This window comes from Leptopilina heterotoma, unplaced genomic scaffold, assembly GCF_015476425.1.
Source record: "Leptopilina heterotoma isolate Lh14 unplaced genomic scaffold, ASM1547642v1 Lhet_58, whole genome shotgun sequence".
In the NCBI taxonomy this organism is placed as follows: domain Eukaryota; kingdom Metazoa; phylum Arthropoda; class Insecta; order Hymenoptera; family Figitidae; genus Leptopilina; species Leptopilina heterotoma.
In genome coordinates this window covers 1697279-1715682 of record NW_025111131.1, presented here as the reverse complement: position 1 = coordinate 1715682, position 18404 = coordinate 1697279, and the positions used below count along the sequence as shown (strand labels likewise).

At 31.5% G+C, this 18404-nt stretch overlaps 1 protein-coding gene across 8 annotated transcripts in view; it reads left to right on the top strand.

The window, feature by feature from the left end:
- Window positions 1–18404, top strand: part of LOC122508891 (protein pangolin, isoforms A/H/I/S) — a 228768-nt gene that overhangs the window by 173360 nt on the left and 37004 nt on the right. For 6 of the 8 annotated variants that reach the window (XM_043622553.1, XM_043622552.1, XM_043622550.1 and 3 more), the window contains one exon: window positions 7222–7387. In XM_043622553.1, coding sequence (XP_043478488.1) covers window positions 7222–7387 — 166 coding nt within the window. Of the gene's footprint in view, window positions 1–7221; window positions 7388–13275; window positions 13436–18404 lie in introns of all 8 variants that reach the window. The other 2 variants (XM_043622554.1, XM_043622557.1) reach the window with 1 other exon arrangement.

The following is an 18404-nucleotide window of genomic DNA, read 5'->3' as shown; positions in this document are numbered from 1 at the left end:
AGATTATTTCAAACAGGTATAGCATTAAATAATGATAGTAAAATGAAGTAATATGATTTTTGCAAAATTTCAATTTTTCAAAAGACTGTACATTCATTCTTCGTGTTAAAATTCCCATATTTCACCAAAGTCAAGGTTTTATTTTTTTTAATATTAAATTAATTGAACAACGATTATAAGGTATCTTAGTTATTTTGGTTTTTTAATTTATTGATAAATTGATAGTTTCATTTTTACGAAAATTAAAACTGTTTTCTGATGAGTTGACTAAGGTTCATGTTAATCACTGTTTTACGCACATATCTTTATATGTCTCTGGGAACATTAACATTTCTTTCAAAATTCAATATTACAATTCAAATTGCTCATAATTACACTATATTTTTTGTCGCAAAATTTTAATCAGCAAACGTAAAAGACAAGCACAAATAAATGCAAAAAAGCAAAAAATGCTTAATTTTGCTTGTAGAAGAAATGTTACTTGGAATTTTTAGCATTTTATAGTAGAAAAAATGTTAAAATTTTCTAAATATATAAAGAAATACAAACTAGCCTTCGAAAATACTTATTAATTTTAGGATTGTAAAACATTTTTAATTAAATATGCCAAAACTTGCGTTTTTTAATATATTTAGGTCATCATTATTATAGGTGTCAACATTATTTATTTTAGGAAAACAAATTCTTAAAAAGTGGACAATTTCTTTTAAAATGTTGCATTCAAGTTTGCAATTTCCACGCTCTCCAGTTTTCTAATTTATATCTAAAAAGTAATATTTTGTTAAATTTTAATAGAGAAATAAGATGTTGATTTTATTTAATATATAAATTATTTTTTGTTACTTTTTCACTCATTGTTGTTTAACTTAAACATTTTTGCTTTTTTAAAATCCTTATTGCATCTTATCTTCAATTTAAAAAAAAAGTTGGAATCCATTTATTAATTTTTTTATACCACCTTATTTAACCCCGTCCTGGGGTTGCTTGGCGCATGAGTGATATTAATTAAATTATACGATTTAAAGTTTAAACAATACACGACATAGTAAAAATAAGTTTTCTACTGTCATTTTACAATAAAAATATTTAAAAAAGGATCATATTTAACCCCTTCCGTGTGTAGCTGAAATATTATAAACGTATTTTGATTCGCTGATTACTAAAATGATATTGAAATTAGGTGCAAATTAGATTATGATGTTGAAAACCATAAAAAACGATCATAATTTACGGTTTTTTGCTATTATCTTATAAAATATTAAAAATTTTTTAAAATTTTTCAAATAAAAGTTGTTTATCTTAGAAAACTACACATTTTAAATATATTTTTTTATCAAAAGAAAATTTTTTTTGAGGTAGAGAAAAAACGTGGTTCTTTTCGAAGATCAAGCCAATAATTTAGTACTCCGTCAAGATCATCTAAATTAAACTTTTTTTGCCTTCTTGAGTTCATTATAATCCTTCTAACAGTCAGTATGTGATGAAGTTTTAATTTCGTCCCTTTTTGCATTTTCTCAGAAACTATATAAGGACAATCCTTCAAAACTCGGTGTACTATACTTTTAGAGACGTGGGGCATAATTTAATTTCTAATTCTTCTACAGCCCTTGGTTGTTTGTGAGTCGGTAGCCACTATTCTTCATTTATCACGATCTGACAGCTTTGGTTGTTGTCCACATATCTTTTTAGATGTTTCGTGGTCTCTGTTGTTATGTATTGGTTAATAGCATTGCTGGAACGACTGGTGAGCTTTGCCCCTGTTTCGCTGTTAACGAATTCAATCGAGTGATTTACTTACAGTATCGATATCATAACTGTGATTCTTGAGTTCATTATAATCCTTCCAACAGGTCAGTATGGATAGTTGTCCCAATAGCAACATGCTTTTTTATTAAGTGAAATAATGTTTCACTGTCGCGCTTCTTATCGGGACAAATTTCCAATCTGTACTTTGAAGGATTATCACGTTGAATGAATACAAGATCCTTCAACAATTCGACCACGTTGAAACTTACGCCGACCAATTTTGCATTCGTCGATTTCGACGACTGTTTCCACTCTACCAATTTTTCCTTCCGTCTCAAAATCGACGCCCAGTGCTATGAAGCGCACTTCGCGGCAAAATGAAAATTTGTCAGCAATGGTTTCTGATGAAACAGTTTGATTATCAATAATACTGCTTTCCTGTATGGTTCGTTCAAATGACATGTTTATGGCAAAGCAGTATGTTATAAAAATACATGTTGCCGGAGAAACGTGGCAGCTTTCAAACTATGTATTTTGTGACAACCCGGTGGCGGCTAATCCTAGACAACGTCGATTAGTAATCCAAAAAATGAACAGTTCACTAAAGAATTATTTAACAAAACGTTTATTAATTATTAGTTACTAAAAAGGCGCGAATACAATATCGTAGTGGCGATAACTACAACGCGGTAACCTTATAATGTAATCTCGCAAAAGGCTCGCATCTATCTGGCGAGAGCAACAAGTCTCGCCGGCGTCGTGCGAGTCGTCTGCTAAGTGCAGTCATGCGCGCTACTTTGCGTTTAGGGAATGAACTCAGGTAAAAGAACAACTTATTCATTCAAAAAAAGATAAGACTATCTGGGTCGTCACAATTTTTAGCGACACTCTCATTATGTTTATATTGATCTTTTTTTTGACAAACAAATTTTCCACAACACAATCAAGATTCGTAAAGGGTCATCTCTTTTTTATATTTAGAACAAAACTTTGTTGCAGGAATGAGCTCAATATCACGCAACCATTAAAAACCTTTTCTCGAGTTAAGAGTAATAAGCTTAGACAAAACAAATTATAAGTACCATCCATACTGTACTGTAGATAAAATATAAATGAAAAGCGTGCTCAAGCCAATGTGGTTTTTATTAACTATCTCAGTCGGTAGTAGCCAACATTAAACAACCTTCGAAGATTTTGTCATAAAAATTAGTTAGATAACGATCATTGGATCTTAACAATACATCAGTTAATAAAATACTTTCGAAAAACGGCTAGGTGTCACCGATATTATAAGGTAATGTTTGCTCCATTATTTCCTCACACGCAGAAATTTTCCTAAATACAGCAACATTTAAAGAATTTTACACTGAAATATTTTAGTCTCTTATTGAAATATTCAATAAATATTATGTGTTGTGTGTGTAGCCAAATTTTCAATGTTTGAAAATATTTGTAACGACTATATTACATAAATTTTCATCAACTAAATGTATTTTTCTCTTCCATTATATCTCTATAACTTTGCAACAAATTTGTAGTGCAAGCTTGCTGCAAATAGCAAAATATCCTCATGATCTTAAGCACTTAATAAGCTTGCTGCAATCTTACTGATTATCAAAAATATACTATAACAAATAATGTAAGATCTTCCAAAGTAATTTAGTATTCTATCTTGGTTTTAAGAGCACATCCCGAATCGAAAATTAAGCCATATATACGACTGCTGATGTTTTTAAATAAATCCTCCATTCTCATGTCACAACTTTAAGTATTTCATGAGAAGAAGAGAAGACCATTCGAGAAGAATGGTCTGGAAAATCTTTCGTTGGCTTTAAAACAATTCCATTTCAAGAATCTTCATTTTTCTTCACCCGCATGTTCATTTTCTCGTATTTCAGCCTAAAGGGGCGGTAGCCCCTTTAAATAAGAAGAATTAGTAAAAATATGCAAAACTTTGGAGGTCCTAAACAAATGCAAAAACTAATTTACATGCGTTAAGTAAAAAATTTTTGATTCGGGGTGTGTCATTCCATCATAGGGAGCCACCATTTTAGTTCTCCAACATAGAATAGAATACTTGCAAGGAATCGAGTGGCTGCGATTTTAAATTGAAGGTTTATGTAAAAATCGTAATGATAGTGCTGTGTGGGTTTTTGGGAATACAATGCCTTATTTTAAAATGCGATAATATTACAACTATTTACAACTTTCAATTCAACTCATTTTTTTGATTTATATAAAGTGAAGAAATTCAGTTACCTCATTAAAGTGTGTAACTCGATATTTATTAATTTAATAATTTGCATCTATCGGTTCAAATAATCTTCTTAAACTAAATTCACCAAATCTCATCGGGAGGAATTGTCGAGACTACGACGGACGCAATGACGTTGAGACAAAAACGTCCGGAACAAATAAAAAGGATGAAACTTACCACACTGGATATCTCCTGTAAAATCCAAGGAATTTCGATAATAATTTATTACCACTTAACTTTCTCAAATTTATTTAATAAATAATATTCAAAATTAATAAAGTTCTTTCATAAACGTAATTATAATTCACTGACACTCAATTCTAATTCGCTCATACACAACTATACTTCAACTCAAATTCATGATTCGCTATGCGGGACTGCTCTCGCAAATTTTGAAAAAGACGCCGGCCGGCTTCGTTGCAGCTTCGTCTCTCTCCAATCCAAAGAAAATTGTCCATCGTCGTTCTCTCTCGCTCTTTTGGGCCGGAACCACCAGATGAAAATTCGGACACTCTCGCTGATATTCGACACCATTCGTAACTAATCATGCGCTCTTCATAATTTTTTTTAAGGTAACGAACTCATCGTTATAAGTGGCGACTTAAAATTATGATTGCATCTTTTTAAGCACATCGAAAGTAGTCAAATGCAATTTTACAGAAAATCTCAGCTGCTCCTTTCTTAAAATATTGAAAGAAACGTTATTGGTGAGACTCTTGCGTCCATAGCCATTTCCGTGTCCCCTCCTCCTAGCGGATAAACTATTTAACCTAAAAAGTTCAAATTTGGTACAGATATGTATTTTCACATGTAAATTACAGAAATAAAAAGTACGAATTTGGCTAAAAATGCATAACAAGTGACCATTCCTACCCCTTAAATTCTAAACTATTTCATATGGAGAGCTAAAACTTGGTATACCAAGAAATCTGCATACAGATACCTTGGATTACCTAGTCCAAGGTTATGTGGGGTTGGTATAATGAAAAGAAAGAATATAAAATAAAATGATAATTTGTTTAATAAGCTGGCGACCTACAGCCAGCCCCGAACCACTAAAACCCGTAACCCTTCTTTTGGAGCCTTTTACCCACTCTCGGAACTGTCGTAAGACTTTAGCCTTCGAAGGCCACGCTCCATCTCTGTCGCTGGTGCGTCTTTGCTCTTGCTCTGCGGATCTCCTGCGTCAATAGTAAAAAAAACTATTACAATGTCAAAGCGGAATTTACAGCAAAACAAAAAGAACAAAGGAACAAATGTTAAAAGATATGAAAAGTCAAAAGATAAAATTGTAAACGGATATAAAAACATAAATAAGCGAAATAAACATATATATGAAGGTCAAAAGATAAAATTGTAAAAGAACAAGTGAAATACAAAAACAAATAAATCAAACAAAAAAATAAATAAATATATAAAAGTCAGACCAATAAAATTGTAAAAGGACAGTAAAAGACCACAAAAAATAATTTAAAATTATTCGATCCTTTTAATATCTTTCTTATTTACTTTTTTAGTCCTTGCGAAAGTCTTTTTCGCTTCCCCAAGGCCCGTCTTGAAGACTCCGCATTCTCCGCTGTCTGCAATATGGGTAATCCAAATTACGGATCTTGAGTGTAACTCTTCGATCCATCGACTGCCTCCAATCGCCTTGTTGACCTCAGCGGTGCAAGCTTCCTTGTTGGAAAGCGTCCTTCCTCTGAACTTAATCAGAAGATCTTCCTTCTTTGTAGCTTTTGCTAATGCTATTCTCGTATGGTACACGTCCGGGTTGACCTCTTTGCGAAGTTTACTCAAAACGTCAGCATATGATAATCCTTGGCCAACTCGGATCAGCACAGTGGATCCTTTTGTCCCTATTCTTTCCAATCGAGGAATCTCTGGCTTCGATACATCCGTTTCCATTGGAGGCGCTTCCTATAACCGACTTTGGTTTTTTCTGAACTACCACCCTCTCTCCTCCGTTTCTGAGCATCTCTTATGGCCGCTGAGAGTGCATGCTAAATCAAAATCCGACTCATCGGCCGAGGCATGCTTCACTTTTGCATCTTTCAACAGGACTTCGATGACAGCTAAAATTTCGTATACTTTATTAAATTTTTCAATTATATATCATTAAACGTAGGATTTTATAAGCTTTCGACTGATATATTTTTTAATTTTCTAACATTTATTTTTACTAAAAAAAATCATGGTTTAAATAGTAGAATATTTTTAGGCCATGTACGTGCTGTCGTACGACAATTTCCAACGGTAGAAATTTATATTATTTTGGAGCAGCCTCACCGAATTTTTTAAAACTTGGTAATATTTAGTATAAAGTTTCAGAAAATCAACTCTTCGAGTCGAAACAATTGTTTATTACTTATTTGAAGTGTTTTATTTCCTAAGTCGAATGCAAAACACAAAACTCGATTATCTTAAATCTTTTGAAATATACGAGCAATTGAACAATTTTGAGCCAATGCTGTATCTTATAGATAAACAATTGTTTTGTCTGAAAAAGTTGATTTTCTCAAACTTTATACGAATAAATGTAATATTACTAAGTTTTAAGTAATTTGGCGAGGCTGCTCCAAAATAATACAAATTTCTCCTGGAGTTGCACACAAATATAATTTCTTACAATACCAAAAAATTTCTGAATATTTTACTTTCAGGTGATTATGTGGCAGTTTGCTTCTTTGGAGATATTTATGAAATTTTAGATATTAGTATGAATAAAATTGAAATATTTAACGCTTAGTTATAATAAGTAAAAGTAATACGTATATTACTTTTTATTAAAATGTATTATCATTATAAAAAAAGGTTCTTAAAAAAATCTTGACTGTTGGTGAGATATATTGTTTTCGTAGATATTTAAATGCATGCGCATAAATACTTGATAATTATTTAATGTTAATAAATAACTATTGCGGATAGTTCTGGTACTAACCATTAAAATTTAAATATGACATTAAAAAGCATTGTAGGTGGGATCTATGGAATCGCCAATTAAAATTATAAATTAAAAGCTTAGTGCTTTTAACGCAGGCATATATACGGGGAGGATTTTCTGAATTCAAAAAGGTGGGTTGGGTAAAAAAAGTTCTAAGCAACCATAGCATTAACTTTTTGAAGGGTACTTAAATTAAATAATGTAATTAAGTTGCTAAGAAAAGATGCATGAACGTTAAAAACTTTAAATTGAACGATCTTGGGGATGTGACATACAGTGGCACTCACTAAGTCGGGAGGAGCAGGCGCGGTATTATGAAGCTGCCAGGCAGGAGCGACATCTACATCAGCAACGTTATCCCGGCTGGAGTGCTAGAGATAACTACGGATACGGCAGCAAGAAGAAGAAGAGGAAGAAAGAACGCTCCGCAGATCCCACCGGAGGTACCACTTTCCAGTGCTAGAAAAGCAGGCCCTTAAAAATCGTTTTACTAATAGATATCCATGAATTGATTGAAACGATCAAAGACTGCGTTATTCTTTTCTTTTTTGTTTTTTATTTATTTCTTATTTATTCTTTAGAAAAATTGATGGTTACGAATCAAATAATGGAACTGAGATTTATTCGCTTGGATTGTCTGGGGATTGTGAAATGTAACTTAAAATAAGATTAGCAACGAAATACTTCGTTGTCGTTCAACGGTAATTTATTTGGCCAACTCCCTGAAGTAATATTTCCTTTCGAATAAATTCTTCTTAATACCGATTACGATTTTTAAAAAACTCAAATGAAATACAGGATGTCTGATAGATATGTCTAAATATTTGAATAAATATTTTATATTAGTAAATAGTAACTAAACCAATTTGATAAATTTTTGTTTCAAATAATAGCTGACTGCAATGCTAGTGGGCATGAGAACGTAGGTTGTCTTTAGGACATTCTTAGAACGCCCTAAAGAAAACCCATGCCCCCATGTTCACTGGGGTATAACAATGTGCCTTAAAAGAAATTTATTTTACTTTAATCTTCCAGATATATTAGATGTACAATAATTACAGTTGTTAATATTCATCCCAATTAACTTGTAAGTTTGCATGGCAAGTTTGTGGGAAGCTTACATGTTGTGGAGTTAAAGGACATTTTTCTATTTGCAGCAAGCTTGTACTAAGAGTTTGCCTCAAACTTACAGACTATTTAGAATGATTATTAATAACTGTAACTATTATTTGACCTAATTGAGAATCTGTACTGATTTTTTACTCACTCTTTCATCACTTTTGCATCTAGAAGATTAGAAACAGGGGATCCAACTTGGATAATGGGGACGGAGTTCGATCGCAGTATAGGATTTACAAGTATACATGAGATTTACGTTGTAGAATTTTACTGGATTTCACTATACTGTTCCCTGTGATAAAGATTGCAAGTTTTCTAAAAAATGTTGTTCCTTATGATAAATCAAAGTTTGCACAGAGTAAAAAGTGTTTATCTGTTATAGAAAAATTTTAAACTTAGAAAAAGAATTGGATACGCGGAAAAAATAGTTCAAAAAATACAGAATTTTCTGGGTAAGCGGATATAAATATTTACGAAAAGAAGTCCGTTAAAATGTGGTGAATAGAACAGGATAAACTTTAGAAGTTGTAGAATAAATTCCTAAAATTTCTGAAATTTATTCTGTACTATTCATCACATTTTACAGAACTCCGTTACGTTAAGGACTGTATCCGCTTAATCCAGAACAATCTGTAAAGTTTGATTAATTATTTTTTTCCTTGTATGAAATATATCAAATTCGTTTGATTCTGAAGCGTGTACACTGAAAGACTTTTTGTTTCAAAATTTAATATGATTCATTTCAAACAAGGGAAAACGATGTTTTTAGGTTAATTAATCGTACGAACGTATCAGCTTTCGATAAAATAATACTAAAAATTAGTGTGGTCCTTACCAATCTTTAGTATGAACCATATTAATAGCTGATACGTTCATACGATTAAATAACCTAAAGACATCGTTTTCCCCTGTTTGAAATATGAACCATACTAAATTTTGAAACAAAAAGTCTTTCAGTGTACCTATAAATTGGTTACAACATTCAATTATTGAATAATTTATCCAACTGAAAAGTGGGATCTCTCGCAAAGATAATACAGCTAAACAGCTGGATATATTATCCAAGAAACAGTTGTTCCTACTAACTTCAAATGACTATTAGACTTTTTAATCTCTTAACGACAAATATTTTTCCCATTGAACACAAATAACATGCATATAACAATTCTGGAACAATTCTATGAAAATGTCAGCCTATACGTGTAACCTGTTACTGGTACATAATTGTTCTGAGACAGTTATGTACCAGTAACAGGTTACACGTATAAGCTGACCTTTTTACAGAATTGTTACAAAATTATTATATGCATGTTATTAGTGTACACTGGGTTATATCTCTGCTTTTAATTTTTTATAATTAATTTACATATTAGACTGACTGAAGTTTTAAATGTGTCTACCACCGGTTCATATGAAATTGAATATTAGAAAGCATTGTTTTCATCTTTTTGGTCTAAGTTCTCCAAGATTAAATAGTTTTTTTGCTCAATTCATGTTTGGTATCCAGCTGAAATAGACTATTTCCAAATTAAATAAATAAACTTGACGTGTCTTTTTTAACAGGTCTGTTTCCATTATTTGAAGCTATAACTGCGAATGATTTTTATATTGCAGTATACAACAAACTTTCCTTTAAAATTCTACCTATAAGGTTAAGTATGTCCCCTTCTTCCTTTAGCTACATTTATTCAAAATTATTAATTATTACAGAAGTTGCAATTCAATATATTTTTAGGCGTTTCTAACGTTTCTAACTTTTATCGACTTATTTTTGATAAAACAAGATATTATTCGACTTTTCTATCATATTTTGTAACAAAATACTATTGTTTTACCTAAAAACGGCTTTAATTCAAAACCCTTTTATTCTAATTTTACAACTTTCTTTTTCAGTATTAAAAAGTGAAATTATTATTCATTAAAACAAAGTTAAAAAATTTAACTTCCAATATTCTTCAAATTTTATTTTTGAGATACACTTGTTTTTACAACTTTATGAATTTAAATTTTGGAAAAGTTACAGTAGCAATTTTTAGAAATTATTATATTTTAGAAGGTTTCATATTACATTTTTTGAAAATTTCAATTGATAATAATATTAATTAGAATATTGATATATTTATTTTGAAAAATTATTAAACTGTAAAATATATTTAGTTAAAAATTCTAGAAAATCATTGAATTATAGAAGAATTACAGTTTTCATTTTTAGAAATAATTGAATTTTTATTACTGCAATAAATTTGTGTGATTTAAAAAGTTTGATTATAATTTTTAAAAGTAATTGTGTTTTTTGAAGAAAAATATGAAATATGTTAAAAAATATGAAATACTTATTTGAAAATAATTGAAATTTATAGAAACTTAGAATAGAAGTTATTATTTGGATAAGGGAAAAAAGTTAAAAACATTTCAAGGAAAAGTCATAGAAAGAGAAAATACAATTCTTATTTCAACTCTCAATAAAATAAATGACTTTTTCGACTTCTTTTTACTTTAAATCGAGTAAATAACTCTTTTTCCTCCTTGAAGTCAATCCGAGGCTTGTATTTTAAAAATTATAATAATTTTTTTATATCATTTGTGATTTAGAAAGTGTAAAATTATGAAAAAATCGGTACATTCTTTTCTGAAAGTATAGGAAATTTATAGTACATTAAAATAAATTCATTTAAATTAATTATTTCTTCACTGCCTTAGTCAGTTTCATTTTTTGCATTTTATTTTCGAAAAGAAACGCTTCTGTTTATTATTTTTATAAGTTAGTTGATATTTACAATACGTTTTATTTAATTATGTAGAGATTTTAAAGATTCACTAATGACTTATTAGCAAGTATTTATCAAGAGTACTATATGTTTTCTTTGAGAACGAAGTATTCTTTATAAAAAAAATATCTTCTTCCTCACTTGCCTCTCATTAAAGCGCCGATCGCTTTAATTTAAAATTGATTTTTTTAATTAATCAAAGGTTTAAGGAATCCTTTATAGGTTATTCCATATGGTATTCCATAGATTCCCATATTAGGTAATCAAAAAAAATTTCTATATATAACCTGAGAACAAAAGTTTCCTCTTTAAAATTTTTTTGTACGTTACTTGTAATTCAACAATAAAAGATTGGATTTTTGGTTGGTTTAACTTATACCGAAAAGATGAGTAAAAAGTAAAAACTATCAGAATTGTAATCAGCAAAACCGAAAATCCTCACCACCCACTGTGAAATTGCAACATGAAAATCTTTTTTTAAAAAACAATAAAACGTGCTAGTAATTTTAAATTCAATTTAGAATTTAAACAGATTTTACCTCTCTTCAAGAGTAAAATCGAAATTATTTTTTGTTAAGTCTTAACAGAATTTTATGGGTATTTTTAAAAAATCAAATGTTTTTATTAATATGAAGTATCAAGTTCAAGGCTGTATTTTACTGTCTTAAAGGAAATGAATTGAGAAGAAGAGTTTCGGAAAGGAGGCTTCTATTAATATTTGCTTCAGGTCTGAAAAACTGCTCTTAATTGATATTCCTATTGCACTGTGACGCTTTTTTTGAAATGTAAAACATGATTAAAGTATAAGTTTTAAAAAATATATGTAACAATTTTTAGAAAAGAAATCATTCCGAATGTTAAGTTTTTGTAATACTTTGAGATAAAGCGCATTAGATGCCCTGTGGACACAAAAACGTTTGTTTCTAAGACGTTTTTCGAACATTTCATGTTTTGTCAAATAATGTATTAATAACGTTTCATGTTTTAAGATCATTGGACGTTCTTAAAACATTATTTTCTGTTCGTGAAATGTTCAAAACTCGTCTTGGAAACGTTTCCATAACAAAACCGTTTCTGTGCCTATTGTGTGGCTTTTTGAATGCATAAATTTTATTGTCATAAAATGTTTGAGTTACTGCTGTACAAAGTAAAAAAGTCTATAAGAAACCACCTTAAAGCAAATATCAGTTTTAGACTTTTTTACTTAACAATCCCAGGTGGAAAAGTTAACGTTAGCTAATGATACTAACGTTAGACTAACGTTAGGCTAACGTTAATCTAACGACATTTTTTGGTCACTAACGTTAGATAAAGTTAGTATCATTAGATGACGTTAACTTTTCCATCTGGAAAGACAGTAATATTTTTGTTGTACAAGAGTAGTATTCTTGCTGCACCTTTATTTATTGTCTGATAATACTTTGCCTTAAGCATATGTTTCTATGCGTAATACAAGAAGAAAAACAGTCTGTCCGTTATAATTACATTTTCATGTTTGATGTAACGTTAATTCCATTTTTGACAGCTTATTCATTTTGTCGCACTATGATTATCAAGTTTCAATAAACTGCTTTTTTACAGATAAGACACTTTACTTGCAACACTTTTTTCTAACAGGAAATAGAATTGATCTACATGCAGAAAAATGATTAGACAAAGTATTTAATTCATGGAGAGAAGAGCGCAATATTTCTCTTAAGAGAAGAATCTGTTAATAGTGTCGTCTGTAGTATTCTTTGAAACTGATATTTAAAAACTCGAAACAAGATGAATTCAAAACTTGCCAACAGAAATTACACTCCAACGTCAGTTTGACAGACTTTTTCTGTTGTGATTTGTTTTGGGTTGTATTGTTCGCTTTAATGGACGACTCTCCCAGACAGTCCGCTAAACCGGCGTTGGAGTGTATGTATAAATTTTAAAAAACTAAACCCTTGGGTTTAGTTGGGTTGTCAAAATATTTATAATCAATATTCAAAGGCTTCTACAAACGCATTTTCTCACGAGGCGGAAATTGCACTCACTCTTCTCTCTGTGAGTGTTGAACATAGAAACGCTATCCAATTAATTGAATGAAAACCTTTTCTTTGGATGGCAAAAGTGTTGATTTATTTATTACTAAGTATAAATTATTTGATTAAATATTTATTCGAAAACGACATTGTCATTTATGCGTTCTATCAGACACCCTGTATATATAATTATGTAATTATTGTGCAACTGTCGACAAAATTCAGGCTGTTATTCTAGCACTTTAACGGAAAGTAGGAACCACAATGTATTAAATTATTCAACAAAGATTACAGCTTACAATAATTTAAGATCAGTAAAAAATCAAAAATAGGGTGGAGGAAGTAGAGTAGTGAATAATTTAATAACTTTGATTACATTTGTAGTGGGCTTCTGTACAATTAAAAAGTATTTCGTTCTCTCTCTCTCGGTAGTGGCACGCGCTAGGGCGAGAGGAACAGGCCAAGTATTATGAATTGGCTCGACGGGAGAGACAGTTGCACATGCAGCTGTACCCTGACTGGTCTTCCCGCGCAAATACCAACAGAACTAAGAAGAGGAAGCGCAAACAAGACACGAACAGTGATCCTGGAGGTACTCATATGCCTCAATCAAAACATTCTTACAATCCCCTACTCATTGTTTCATATTATGATGCTGTTATTACTAAATTGTATTGCTACACTACATTATGTTGCATGTTTCCCAATCTCGGATTTTGCAGATTATATATATTATTTTATTATCATGTCATATACGTACTTATATCTATATTTATATATATATATATATAAACAGTAACTAGCTCGTTAGCTAGTGGCCAGTGCGCGAGTGCAATAAACACTCTTATGCATTGTGCTCTTGTTTCTCACTCGCGCTCACGCTAATAGCATCGGCTACTGGTTAACCAACTTTGCTGTATAAATATATACCATTTTTTGTTATAGCGCATAAATTTACACAGCAATGCTTTCGGTCGTACATCTATAATATACGCCCGTAGATGTGCACGCGAAACATACATTAAATTATTTATATATACAACTTTAGGGATGCTGGCCATTTTGCATTTTACAGGGACCTACTTCGCAATCAGACAATCCTTGAAGCGTTTAATTTATTTCAGCCATTTTTCTCCTAATTAAATTTTTAGATTATTACATGTTTTATCCTTTGATCGTTTCAATGTTGCCTGATCCTAGTTTTTATTTTTACTGTTGTCTGCATTAACTCATTCACATTGAGAAAAATGAATGTTTACTATTTCGATTAATTTAATTACACTCAAAAGAACAAAACACATGAGCTAATCAAAAATAATTACACGAATGAATAATCAATGTTGTTACGTTATCTGCAAGCATTCACTGAGTATTTATAGGCATGTCAATCATTTTTAATATTTATAAATGAAAAATTGTGATGTTCATTTTTCTCACTGCAAAAACTTTCTCACTCTCTCTCTCATAATGATTTCAATGCTTGTGTACTTTCATCTACATCAATATTTATTTCTGATCCATTTCCTTAAACTAAACACTAATGAATACATTCTTTTTTCTTACATGCATTTAACAAAAGTTGCATGCATTGTTGCTTGCTTATTGCTATCTATCTGTTAGAAAAATAGCACATAAAAATTTTGATACTCTTCTCATACAATGAAATTTACATACATCATAAATTTTCTTGTTTCAACCCAAAAGTTTTAAATCTTATAAAGATGTTTCTAATTATAATTGAAAACACCTTTATATTCAAAATTAAAACTCTAAAATAAAAACTTGAAAATTATTTATCAAATAAGAACACAATAATCTTCAATAGTTTCTGCAGTTCAGCTATTAGTAGCGTTTTTCACATAAAAATTTCATTTTAAGAAGTGTGCAAAAATTTTAAATCTAAATAAAATGGTATAATATATTTTTTCTCGTGAGATATAAATTTATAAGAATTGTAATTCAAAAAGAATTACGAAGAATTCAAATTTAACTTTTAGTTTTTTTATCTTTGCTTGAATTGGCATCTACTTTGAAATTTCGGGTCTTATATTGTTCTAGTACTCAGATTCTATTCAGAAAAAAGCAGTAAGAGAAGTAGGCGCAAGGTGCTTTCATTTTAGGGTTTCGTGGTCATAAGACTTTAGAATAGTCACTGTTACTACATCAACAGTTGCTATGAAAACAGATTTTATGGTTTCCATTGCTATAGCAACCGTTGCTATGGAAACAGTTGCTATGGTTTCTATTGACATAGCAACCGTTGCTGTGGAATATAAGACTTATAATATAAAAGCATTCCCATAGCAACGGTTTCTATGGAAATAGTTACTTTGGTGAACACATAAAACTTAATAACTACGGACGGTCGCCCGAATTTTGCTGTAAGGCACACCGTTCAGGAAGATGAATATTATCAACTTTCATTGTGGGAAATTTTTGTTACGGTTTTATGATTCTAGAAACCTTCCTGACAAAAATGCTGCTTTGACGAAAATCGTAACAGCTAATTCTACAAAGATATTTAAATATTTATATAATTGCTCAATACAATAAGTAAGCGTTGAACATAAAATCTTACAAAAAACATGTACATATATACATATGAGATTTTATATTCAATGCTTACTTGTCTTGCACAATTTATATAAATATTTGAATATCTTTGAAGAATTAGCTGTTACTGTTAAAGTAAATGTAGGTTTCAAATATATTAATTGATTTTGAATTTAGTTCACTATAAAGTCCATCAGGTAGCGCACCATTGTATTTTAATATTTTTCAATGTGTTTATACAACTCTATAAAGGACTGCGTGTTCTCAGTTTGTTTTGACAATAAAAAACATTAGAACTATGTTCGATTGTAAAAGCAGTTAATATTCATATATTTTTCCATAATAAAGCAATCTTTCTGCCAAAAACATTTTTGTTCATTGAAGTACATTAGATTAAACTAAAAATCTAATAGTTACGATTTTCGTCAAAGCAGAATTTTCATCAGGAAGGTTTGTGGTGTGAAGGGTTTCGGCCCTAGGACACGAACCCCTAAAAACGAGAATAAACTGTCTCTTTTCAAAAATAGTGTTATTCAAATTTCATAAAATTGTAAAAAAAGACAACATATTATAACATTTATAGTAACTATACAAATCAATTTCTTCTTAAACTGCGTATTTAAAATTTATATCATTTTATTTAAGAAAACTTAATTTTATGGACAAGAAACGCTTTTGCTCTGAGAACATTTCTAGGAAGTTTTAAACATGTTGCATATCCGGAAAATAATATTTAAAAGTAACGTTTAAAACATTTCTTAAAAACTGTTTTAGAATATCAAAAGTTTTTAAAACATTTATCGGTCGATAAATATATATTTTAAAAATATTTTATGAATGTGTTCTCAGAGTAAATACGCTTCTGTGCCTACTGGGAAGATATCGTAAATATGCCATATTCATGTGTAGACAAATTCGGATTCGTCTACATTTTAACGTAAATCTTAACCAATAAGGTTATTGCAGGCATTCAAACGATTTCGTGTTGAAATTAAAATTAGCAGATCTATTATATTTAACAAATAAATAAGTTTTATTTATACATTGATGTCGGAAATTATGGGTACATAGTACTCTGCAACCAATTTCAACACTCAAGTGTTGACACAATTAAGGGACCAGATCGAAGAACAGACGCTCGGCAATACTTAAGATAGAAAAGCGTTGGTTCATTGTTTCGAGCCCTCAATTACAATTTTTTCAATTTAAAGGTTTTCTCTTCCTCACTGGACAATACAAAAAGCCAACCCCTACGTGGCCGAGACGTTCCAGCTTTTCTGCATCTTGCTGTGTGGTTGCTACAATAGCGAGCTTAACACCTCGCTTATTTGTCCCTAGGACCGTTTTTTTCTGCTTCCTACTGGCACTGCCGAAACTCTATCCAGGGCCTCCTGATCATCTGCTGGCTCTATAAGACAATCCAGATCGAGGATATCCAATGTAGTTGGCCGGTCCTAAATCTGCTCCTTACCCAGGTCAACAATCACCTTTGTCACCCCATTGGTGACTGTCTGCTTATCAGAAGAACCTCCAAGTTTGATACTTCTTGGTGGATCTAGCTCCAAAACAAATTGTATGGCTATTTTCTTGGTTCACCTCCTCTCGGATATTTCCCAGAACTGCTGTAAACGTCGATCCTTCAACGACCTTAACGATCATTGCTGACCTTTTCTGTGGTCTTCCTTTCTTCTTTGTTTGGTCCTTAGTCTTTTCTAGAGGTCCTTCATCCTTCTTCTTCTATGAGTTTTTAGTCAACTGAGGAATTCTCCTCTTTCTCTTCTGACCCTCCAAGATGACATTTCTTAATACTATAGCGTTTAAGTGGTCACGTCTAACTCTTCGATCTTGTCTTGATTCCTCTGACCAGACCAATTGTTGGTAGAACCTCTCGACTAATTTTTTGCAGCTACGTGCTTCTCTTTGATTTCCTGTATGAGAGTTATGCTTTTCAGTCCGTCCTTGATCGTCATAGTGACGTTTTTCTGGACATCACAGGACTTCAGCATTTTGCTGACCTCTTCCTCCATTCTTTGAATGCAAGCTGCTTCCTCCTCTCGTAGCTTTATAGATTGGTCCCGATCTCTAATGACATTGCAGAAAGCAATGTCATTAGCCGAAGCATTACTGAAGACAGAAATGCAGCTGGGTTGATTTGTTACACTGCTCATACTTTCTCGTCTCTTCACCTTGTTCACGATGATCTGTGATGCTCCTAACGCGTTGTAGCCCTCCTGCATCCTTGGGCCACTGGTCACCTCCTTCGCGCTAACCGCTTGATGATCGGAACCAGTAAGAGATTTAAGCAAAGCATTACCCCGCAGGTACTTTTACATGTGTTTACAGTCTTGCATACTTGATGTTTGTACCGTATTGAGGGACCATGGGGTCTTAACAGGAACGCAGCTGACCTATCTACAGCTTTGCAGTCTCTTCCTATATGATTAAAGTTACAGCATTTATGACAGCTTGTGACTATAACTCTTCTAACAGGACTTATTAAAAACCCAATCTTTGTATGTACAATTTCTTCCAGTTTATTGACATTTTCTTGGTTGGCGACTATAATTGCGAGTTTCACTCTTCGCTTATTTGATCCAAGAACCGTCACTTTTCTGCTTATTGATGATTCAGTTGAATTTGTAGACCCTGCAATTTTTGTAAGGTCTACTTTCTGAATGGGTCTTACTACCACAACCATCAGCTGACTGTCCTCCGGGTTTGTTTCTTTACGAAGTTTTCCTAACACGGCGATGTAAGTCATACGGTTACAAGAAATTTACTAGAAAATTAATTTAATAAATCTTCAGCCACCTTGACAATCATCGTTAACCGTTGTTGTGGCTTTTCTTGTTTATTGACTGAACTTGGCTTTGGTGCCAGTATCGTAACCTTGCTTTCAGTCTCTTTTTAGAGGACTTTCCTTATTCCTCTTTTTTATTCTTTTATCAGCTCGTAACTACTACTTCTTCTTCCTGAGACTTAAAGACAACGTTCTTCATTACTATCTG